Raw genomic sequence first — 11,032 nt, forward strand, 5'->3', positions numbered from 1 at the left:
AACAGCTGGGCCAGATAGTTACTACATTTGGTAACAGCAGCAGCAGGTCGCTAACAGCTGGGCCAGATAGTTACTACATTTGGTAACAGCAGCAGGTCACTAACAGCTGGGCCAGATAGTTACTACATTTGGTAACAGCAGCAGGTCGCTAACAGCTGGGCCAGATAGTTACTACATTTGGTAACAGCAGCAGGAAGTGGCTGGGCCAGATAGTTACTACATTTGGTAACAGCAGCAGATCACTAACAGCTGGGCCAGATAGTTACTACATTTGGTAACAGCAGCAGGAAGTGGCTGGGCCAGATAGTTACTACATTTGGTAACAGCAGCAGGAAGTGGCTGGGCCAGATAGTTAATACATTTGGTAACAGCAGCAGGAAGTGCCAGTTAGTGACCAACTCTGCAGAGCTTCTTCCAGAACAACATTCATGTGGATCTACTCTAACCTGATCTCTTCTCTCTCAGGTGAACCACCCCGACGGCATCGCGGTGGACTGGATCGCCCGGAACCTGTACTGGACGGACACGGGAACGGACCGCATCGAGGTCACGCGACTCAACGGAACCATGAGGAAGATCCTCATATCGGAGGACCTGGACGAACCGCGAGCCATCGTCCTGGATCCTGTCGCTGGGTAACTGCTGTCTCCTATACTAACCCTGAACCAGGGCTCGTCCTGGATCCTGTCGCTGGGTAACTGCTGTCTCCTATACTAACCCTGAACCAGGGCTCGTCCTGGATCCTGTCGCTGGGTAACTGCTGTCTCCTATACTAACCCTGAACCAGGGCTCGTACTGGATCCTGTCGCTGGGTAACTGCTGTCTCCTATACTAACCCTGAACCAGGGCTCGTACTGGATCCTGTCGCTGGGTAACTGCTGTCTCCTATACTAACCCTGAACCAGGGCTAGTCCTGGATCCTGTCGCTGGGTAACTGCTGTCTCTATACTAACCCTGAACCAGGGCTCGTCCTGGATCCTGTCGCTGGGTAACTGCTGTCTCCTATACTAACCCTGAACCAGGGCTCGTACTGGGTCCTGTCGCTGGGTAACTGCTGTCTCCTATACTAACCCTGAACCAGGGCTCGTCCTGGATCCTGTCGCTGGGTAACTGCTGTCTCCTATACTAACCCTGAACCAGGGCTCGTCCTGGATCCTGTCGCTGGGTAACTGCTGTCTCCTATACTAACCCTGAACCAGGGCTCGTACTGGGTCCTGTCGCTGGGTAACTGCTGTCTCCTATACTAACCCTGAACCAGGGCTCGTACTGGGTAACTGCTGTCTCTATACTAACCCTGAACCAGGGCTCGTACTGGATCCTGTCGCTGGGTAACTGCTGTCTCCTATACTAACCCTGAACCAGGGCTCGTCCTGGGTCCTGTCGCTGGGTAACTACTGTCTCTATACTAACCCTGAACCAGGGCTCGTACTGGATCCTGTCGCTGGGTAACTGCTGTCTCCTATACTAACCCTGAACCAGGGCTCGTACTGGATCCTGTCGCTGGGTAACTGCTGTCTCCTATACTAACCCTGAACCAGGGCTCGTACTGGGTCCTGTCGCTGGGTAACTGCTGTCTCCTATACTAACCCTGAACCAGGGCTCGTCCTGGATCCTGTCGCTGGGTAACTGCTGTCTCCTATACTAACCCTGAACCAGGGCTCGTACTGGGTCCTGTCGCTGGGTAACTGCTGACTCTATACTAACCCTGAACCAGGGCTCGTACTGGGTCCTGTCGCTGGGTAACTGCTGTCTCTATACTAACCCTGAACCAGGGCTCGTACTGGGTCCTGTCGCTGGGTAACTGCTGTCTCCTATACTAACCCTGAACCAGGGCTCGTACTGGGTCCTGTCGCTGGGTAACTGCTGTCTCTATACTAACCCTGAACCAGGGCTCGTACTGGGTCCTGTCGCTGGGTAACTGCTGTCTCCTATACTAACCCTGAACCAGGGGCTCGTACTGGGTCCTGTCGCTGGGTAACTGCTGTCTCCTATACTAACCCTGAACCAGGGCTCGTACTGGGTCCTGTCGCTGGGTAACTGCTGTCTCCTATACTAACCCTGAACCAGGGCTCGTACTGGATCCTGTCGCTGGGTAACTGCTGTCTCCTATACTAACCCTGAACCAGGGCTCGTGCTGGATCCTGTCGCTGGGTAACTGCTGTCTCCTATACTAACCCTGAACCAGGGCTCGTACTGGGTCCTGTCGCTGGGTAACTGCTGTCTCCTATACTAACCCTGAACCAGGGCTCGTACTGGGTCCTGTCGCTGGGTAACTGCTGTCTCCTATACTAACCCTGAACCAGGGCTCGTCCTGGATCCTGTCGCTGGGTAACTGCTGTCTCCTATACTAACCCTGAACCAGGGCTCGTACTGGGTCCTGTCGCTGGGTAACTGCTGTCTCTATACTAACCCTGAACCAGGGCTCGTACTGGGTCCTGTCGCTGGGTAACTGCTGTCTCCTATACTAACCCTGAACCAGGGCTCGTACTGGGTCCTGTCGCTGGGTAACTGCTGTCTCCTATACTAACCCTGAACCAGGGCTCGTACTGGGTCCTGTCGCTGGGTAACTGCTGTCTCTATACTAACCCTGAACCAGGGCTCGTACTGGGTCCTGTCGCTGGGTAACTGCTGTCTCCTATACTAACCCTGAACCAGGGCTCGTACTGGGTCCTGTCGCTGGGTAACTGCTGTCTCCTATACTAACCCTGAACCAGGGCTCGTACTGGGTCCTGTCGCTGGGTAACTGCTGTCTCCTATACTAACCCTGAACCAGGGCTCGTACTGGATCCTGTCGCTGGGTAACTGCTGTCTCCTATACTAACCCTGAACCAGGGCTCGTACTGGATCCTGTCGCTGGGTAACTGCTGTCTCCTATACTAACCCTGAACCAGGGCTCGTACTGGGTCCTGTCGCTGGGTAACTGCTGTCTCCTATACTAACCCTGAACCAGGGCTCGTACTGGGTCCTGTCGCTGGGTAACTGCTGTCTCCTATACTAACCCTGAACCAGGGCTCGTCCTGGATCCTGTCGCTGGGTAACTGCTGTCTCCTATACTAACCCTGAACCAGGGCTCGTACTGGGTCCTGTCGCTGGGTAACTGCTGTCTCTATACTAACCCTGAACCAGGGCTCGTACTGGGTCCTGTCGCTGGGTAACTGCTGTCTCCTATACTAACCCTGAACCAGGGCTCGTACTGGGTCCTGTCGCTGGGTAACTGCTGTCTCTATACTAACCCTGAACCAGGGCTCGTACTGGATCCTGTCGCTGGGTAACTGCTGTCTCCTATACTAACCCTGAACCAGGGCTCGTCCTGGATCCTGTCGCTGGGTAACTGCTGTCTCCTATACTAACCCTGAACCAGGGCTCGTACTGGGTCCTGTCGCTGGGTAACTGCTGTCTCTATACTAACCCTGAACCAGGGCTCGTACTGGGTCCTGTCGCTGGGTAACTGCTGTCTCCTATACTAACCCTGAACCAGGGCTCGTACTGGGTCCTGTCGCTGGGTAACTGCTGTCTCTATACTAACCCTGAACCAGGGCTCGTACTGGGTCCTGTCGCTGGGTAACTGCTGTCTCCTATACTAACCCTGAACCAGGGCTCGTACTGGGTCCTGTCGCTGGGTAACTGCTGTCTCTATACTAACCCTGAACCAGGGCTCGTACTGGGTCCTGTCGCTGGGTAACTGCTGTCTGAGCTGAAGACTCATATCTGTCCATCTGTCCTGAGCTCCATCATTAACCCCCAACCTGAAGACTCATATCTGTCCTGAGCTCCATCATTAACCCCCAACCTGAAGACTCATATCTGTCCTGAGCTCCATCATTAACCCCCAACCTGAAGACTCATATCTGTCCTGAGCTCCATCATTAACCCCCAACCTGAAGACTCATATCTGTCCTGAGCTCCATCATTAACCCCCAACCTGAAGACTCATATCTGTCCTGAGCTCCATCATTAACCCCCCAACCTGAAGACTCATATCTGTCCTGAGCTCCATCATTAACCCCCAACCTGAAGTCTCATATCTGTCCTGAGCTCCATCATTAACCCCCAACCTGAAGACTCATATCTGTCCTGAGCTCCATCATTAACCCCCAACCTGAAGACTCATATCTGTCCTGAGCTCCATCATTAACCCCCAACCTGAAGACTCATATCTGTCCTGAGCTCCATCATTAACCCCCAACCTGAAGACTCATATCTGTCCATCTGTCCTGAGCTCCATCATTAACCCCCAACCTGAAGACTCATATCTGTCCTGAGCTCCATCATTAACCCCCAACCTGAAGACTCATATCTGTCCTGAGCTCCATCATTAACCCCCAACCTGAAGACTCATATCTGTCCTGAGCTCCATCATTAACCCCCAACCTGAAGTCTCATATCTGTCCATCTGTCCTGTCGTCCCTCTGTCCCCTCTCTGGTTCGTTCCAGGTACATGTACTGGACGGACTGGGGCGAGGTTCCTAAGATCGAGCGGGCCGACCTGGACGGGACCGAGAGGCTAGTGATGGTCAACACCTCCCTGGGCTGGCCCAACGGACTGGCGCTGGACTACGCCGACCGGATGATCTATTGGGGCGATGCCAAGACGGACAAGATAGAGGTATTTCACGCTGTCTATTTCCCTACCGGATGGATGGATGGATGGATGGCTGAATGGAGGGAGGGATGAATGGATGGATGAATGGATTGATGGATGGATGGATGGAGGGAGGGAGGGAGGGGTGGGTGGGTGGGAGGGAGGGAGGGAGGGATGGATGAGTGGATGAATGAATGGATGGATGAATGGATGGATGGATGGATGAATGGCTGGATGGCTGAATGGAGGGATGGATGGATGAGTGGATGGATGGATGGATGATGGATGGAGGGAGGGAGGGAGGGATGAATGGATGGATGAATGAGTGGATGGATGGATGAATGAGTGGATGAATGAATGGATGGATGGATGGATGGATGAATGGCTGGATGGCTGAATGGAGGGATGGATGGATGAGTGGATGAATGAATGGATGGATGGATGGATGGATGAATGAGTGGATGGATGAATGAATGGATGGATGATGGATGGAGGGAGGGAGGGAGGGATGAATGGATGGATGGATGGATGAATGAGTGGATGGATGGATGGATGGATGAATGAGTGGATGGATGGATGGCTGGATGGATGAATGGATGGATGGATGGATGGATGGATGGATGGATGAATGGATGGCTGGATGGATGAATGGATGAGTGGATGGATGGATGAATGGATGAGTGGATGGATGAGTGGATGGATGGATGGATGGATGGATGGATGAATGGATGGATGGATGGATGGATGAATGGATGAGTGGATGGATGAGTGGATGGATGAGTGGATGGATGGATGGATGAGTGTTTTCAGAACGTCTTCATGTGGGTCACGTTCAGCCCTCCGCTGGGTTGGCATGTTCCATCAGCTGGTGTGTTGTGGGGGGGGCTGTGTGGAGGGGTGGGTAGCTAGCCATGTGTCTGTGGGGGGGGGGTAGCCGTGTGTCTGCGGGGGGCTGTAGTGGAGGGATGGGTAGCTAGCCGTGTGTCTGCAGGGGGGTAGCCGTGTGTCTGCGGGGGGAGGGGGGCTGTAGTGGAGGGGTGGGTAGCTAGCCGTGTGGAGGGGTGGGTAGCTAGCCGTGTGTCTGCAGGGGGAGGGGTAGCCGTGTCTCTGCGGGGGGAGGGGGGTAGCCGTGTGTCTGCGGGGGGAGGGGGGTAGCCGTGTGTCTGAAGGGGGGAGTTTGCCGTGTGTCTGCGGGGGGGAGGGGTGGGTAGCTAGCCGTGTGTCTGCAGGGGGGAGGGGTAGCCGTGTGTCTGCGGGGGGAGGGGGGGCTGTAGTGGAGGGGTGGGTAGCTAGCCGTGTGTCTGCAGGGGGGAGGGGTGGGTAGCTAGCTGTGGGTCTGCGGGGGGAGGGGGGCTGTAGTGGAGGGGTGGGTAGCTAGCCGTGTGTCTGCAGGGGGGGAGGGGTGGGTAGCTAGCTGTGTGTCTGCGGGGGGGCTGCTCCAGGGACCCTGTTCGGCTGCACACCGTGTGGAGCGACCGCTCTCTCTACCACTATGAACAGCCTGACACACACACACGTCCTCTAGCAGCATCACAGGCACTCTACCACTATAAACAGCCTCACACACACACACACGTCCCCTAGCAGCATCACAGGCACTCTACCACTATGAACAGCCTCACACACACACACACGTCCCCCAGCAGCGTCACAGGACCATTATCTCCTTCCAGAAGGGAAGTCATACGACCAGGGAGTTATTACCCGATCGATGGACACGTTTGAAGGGCATCGGAATGGTTCTGGCTCAACATAATCTCCGGTGGACAGATTCTGAATCTCTGTTTGCTGTGGCGCCGTAGATTCTCCTTAGAAGCTGCTACCAAGTTGGTAACATAGAAACGTTGCTGTGGCGCCGTAGATTCTCCTTAGAAGCTGCTACCAAGTTGGTAACATAGAAACGTTGCTGTGGCGCCGTAGATTCTCCTTAGAAGCTGCTACCAAGTTGGTAACATAGAAACGTTGCTGTGGCGCCGTAGATTCTCCTTAATCAGTACATCAGCCCAGAGCCCAGAGCAGCAGTGAGGTCCTCCTATGAGGACTAGTCTACACCATGACCCAGCTGGATCAGTACCTCAGCCCAGAGCCCGGAGCAGCAGTGAGGTCCTCCTATGAGGACTAGTCTACACCATGACCCAGCTGGATCAGTACCTCATCAGCCCAGAGCCCAGAGCAGCAGTGAGGTCCTCCTATGAGGACTAGTCTACACCATGACCCAGCTGGATCCGGACCTCAGCCCAGAGCAGCAGTGAGGTCCTCCTATGAGGACTAGTCTACATCATGGCCCAGCTGGATCAGTACCTCATCAGCCCAGAGCCCAGAGCAGCAGTGAGATCCTCCATGAGGACTAGTCTACACCATGACCCAGCTGGATCAGTACCTCAGCCCAGAGCAGCAGTGAGGTCCTCCTATGAGGACTAGTCTACATCATGGCCCAGCTGGATCAGTACCTCAGCCCAGAGCAGCAGTGAGGTCCTCCTATGAGGACTAGTCTACACTATGACCCAGCTGTAATCAGTACCTCAGCCCAGAGCAGCAGTGAGGTCCTCCTATGAGGACTAGTCTACATCATGACCCAGCTGGATCAGTACCTCAGCCCAGAGCAGCAGTGAGGTCCTCCTATGAGGACTAGTCTACACCATGACCCAGCTGGATCAGTACCTCAGCCCAGAGCAGCAGTGAGGTCCTCCTATGAGGACTAGTCTCCACCATGACCCAGCTGTGATCAGTACCTCAGCCCAGAGCAGCAGTGAGGTCCTCCTATGAGGACTAGTCTCCACCATGACCCAGCTGGATCAGTACCTCAGCCCAGAGCAGCAGTGAGGTCCTCCTATGAGGACTAGTCTCCACCATGACCCAGCTGGATCAGTACCTCAGCCCAGAGCCCAGAGCAGCAGTGAGGTCCTCCTATGAGGACTAGTCTACACCATGACCCAGCTGTGATCAGTACCTCAGCCCAGAGCAGCAGTGAGGTCCTCCTATGAGGACTAGTCTCCACCATGACCCAGCTGGATCAGTACCTCATCAGCCCAGAGGTATGAGGACTAGTCTACACCATGACCCAGCTGTGATCAGTACCTCAGCCCAGAGCAGCAGTGAGGTCCTCCTATGAGGACTAGTCTACACCATGACCCAGCTGTAATCCCCCCCTGGTACCACGTTTTAAAGTTTGGGGTACCTCCAGAAACCCGATCGTAAAATTCCTTGACTTTCGTGGTGCTGACAGTTGAGCCACTGTGGGAAGTTAGAGTCTTTCGCGCCATGTGGTGATGGGTACAGATGTAATGCAGGGAGGGGAGTGGGGGTCGATGTGAGTCCTACCCAATTTCCCTCCATGGGGTCTCGAACTTCCATATGGAAATGACTAGTCTCAAAGCAACCCTTTGTTCTCTACAGTTGGCATCCTCACACAGCATATTATCATGGTGCGATATGTTCCAATACATAAGCTTAGGGTTTGTTGCTTTTAATCTGAACCCAATTGCCCCCCCCCCCCGTAGCTCAGTGGGGCAGTGTGGGAAAGACTGGGTGAGGGGTGGGGGCCCTACCAGAGAGGGGGCCCTACCAGAGAGTTTGGTAGGGTCTGCTGGGTTGGTTGGTGGTGGTAGCCTGGGTTCTGGGTTCTGCTGGGTTGGTTGGTGGTGGTAGCCTGGGTTCTGCTGGGTTGGTTGGTGGTGGTAGCCTGGGTTCTGGGTTGGTTGGGTGGTGGTAGCCTGGGCTCTGGGTTCTGCTGGGTTGGTTGGTGGGTTATAGCCTGGGCTCTGGGTTCTGCTGGGTTGGTTGGTGGGATATAGCCTGGGTTCTGGGTTCTGCTGGGTTGGTTGGTGGGTTATAGCCTGGGCTCTGGGTTCTGCTGGGTTGGTTGGTTGGTGGTGGTAGCCTGGGTTCTGCTGGGTTCTGCTGGGTTGGTTGGTGGTGGTAGCCTGGGTTCTGGGTTGGTTGGGTGGTGGTAGCCTGGGCTCTGGGTTCTGCTGGGTTGGTTGGTGGGTTATAGCCTGGGCTCTGGGTTCTGCTGGGTTGGTTGGTGGGTTATAGCCTGGGTTCTGGGTTCTGCTGGGTTGGTTGGTGGGTTATAGCCTGGGTTCTGGGTTCTGCTGGGTTGGTTGGTTGGTGGTGGTAGCCTGGGTTCTGCTGGGTTCTGCTGGGTTGGTTGGTGGTGGTAGCCTGGGTTCTGCTGGGTTGGTTGGTGGTGGTAGCCTGGGTTCTGGGTTCTGCTGGGTTGGTTGGTGGGTTATAGCTTGGGTTCTGGGTCTCCTCCAAAACGATGTTTTGATCTAGAACAAGATTTTTGCGGGCCAGAGCCACATCTGGTTTCCGATTTTGCTGCTTCCACTCCAGCTGCGGTTCCCCCCCCCCCCCTCTTTTTAGAATCGCCCCAGAATGTGAAACACACAACCCACCGTGGACACGCACACACACGTTTGTTTTACTATCCTTGTGGGGACCAATTTGATTCCCATTTTGAAAAATCACCGTCCCACCTCACTGAGAAAGGAGACTTGATTGGACAACACATCAGGAAACACCAATTAGAAAGCGTTCCACCAGGAAACGCTGGCCCACGTCGACTCCGATGCTTCCCACGGTTGTCAAGTTGGCCCGTAGTGGATCTCTACTCCCGAACAAGCTCGTTCCATCTCATCCCACAGGTGATCGATTTGGGTTGAGATCAGGTGACTGGGCAGGTCACTGGCAGGTACGCTGAATTCACTGGCATGTTGGTGAAACCGTTCCTGGGGACAATCCAAGCCTTGTGGCATTATCCTGCTGGGGGGGGGGGGGGGAGTATTCATTCCATTTTTTACATTTTAGTCATTTAGCCTGTTAGGGCTAGGGGGGCATTATTGACACGGCTGGATAAAAAACGTACCCGATTTAATCTGGTTACTACTCCTGCCCAGTAACTAGAATATGCATATAATTATTGGCTTTGGATAGAAAACACCCTAAAGTTTCTAAAACTGTTTGAATGGTGTCTGTGAGTATAACAGAACTCCTATGGCAGGCCAAAACCTGAGAAGATTCTGTACAGGAAGTACCCTGTCTGACCATTTCTTGAACTTCTTTGCCATCTCTATCCATTACAAAGGATCTCTGCTATAACGTGACACTTCCTACGGCTCACATGGGCTCTCAGAAGGCGGCAAAAAGCTGAATCGTGGCTTTGCAGGCTCTGGCTGAAACAAAGTAGCGCGTTTGGGTAGTGGCTGGTTACAGTACTGTGAGACTCAGGCGCGTGCCCGCGTCGACCGAACAATACTAGCGTTAAACATGATAAGGACTCCCTCACTGAACAATACTAGTGTTAAACATGATAGGACTCACTGAACAATACTAGTGTTAAACATGATAAGGACTCACTGTGAACAATACTAGTGTTAAACATGATAAGGACTCACTGTGAACAATACTAGTGTTAAACATGATAAGGACTCACTGAACAATACTAGTGTTAAACATGATAAGGACTCCCTCACTGAACAATACTAGTGTTAAACATGATAAGGACTCCCTCACTGAGCAATACTAGTGTTAAACATGATAAGGACTCACTGAGCAATACTAGTGTTAAACATGATAAGGACTCCCTCACTGAACAATACTAGTGTTAAACATGATAAGGACTCACTGAACAATACTAGTGTTAAACATGATAAGGACTCACTGAACAATACTAGTGTTAAACATGATAAGGACTCCCTCACTGAACAATACTAGTGTTAAACATGATAAGGACTCACTGAACAATACTAGTGTTAAACATGATAAGGACTCACTGAACAATACTAGTGTTAAACATGATAAGGACTCCCTCACTGAACAATACTAGTGTTAAACATGATAAGGACTCCCTCACTGAACAATACTAGTGTTAAACATGATAAGGACTCACTCACTGAACAATACTAGTGTTAAACATGATAAGGACTCACTGAACAATACTAGTGTTAAACATGATAAGGACTCACTCACTGAACAATACTGGTGTTAAACATGATAAGGACTCCCTCACTGAACAATACTAGTGTTAAACATGATAAGGACTCCCTCACTGAACAATACTAGTGTTAAACATGATAAGGACTCACTGAACAATACTAGTGTTAAACATGATAAGGACTCCCTCACTGAACAATACTAGTGTTAAACATGATAAGGACTCCCTCACTGAACAATACTAGTGTTAAACATGATAAGGACTCACTCACTGAACAATACTAGTGTTAAACATGATAAGGACTCACTGTGAACAATACTAGTGTTAAACATGATAAGGACTCCCTCACTGAACAGTACTAGTGTTAAACATGATAAGGACTCACTGAACAATACTAGTGTTAAACATGATAAGGACTCCCTCACTGAACAATACTAGTGTTAAACATGATAAGGACTCCCTCACTGAGCAATACTAGTGATAAACATGATAAGGACTCCCTCACTGAGCAA

At 52.3% G+C, this 11,032-nt stretch overlaps 1 protein-coding gene across 1 annotated transcript in view; it reads left to right on the forward strand.

Moving 5' to 3' along the window:
- LOC106593493 (low-density lipoprotein receptor-related protein 6) overlaps window positions 1-11,032 on the forward strand; it is a 78,300-nt gene that overhangs the window by 42,087 nt on the left and 25,181 nt on the right. Inside the window, 2 exon segments of the mRNA XM_045713962.1 lie at window positions 466-635; window positions 4,435-4,606. Coding sequence (XP_045569918.1) covers window positions 466-635; window positions 4,435-4,606 — 342 coding nt within the window.

Source organism: Salmo salar, unplaced genomic scaffold (genome assembly GCF_905237065.1).
Source record: "Salmo salar unplaced genomic scaffold, Ssal_v3.1, whole genome shotgun sequence".
Classification (NCBI taxonomy): domain Eukaryota; kingdom Metazoa; phylum Chordata; class Actinopteri; order Salmoniformes; family Salmonidae; genus Salmo; species Salmo salar.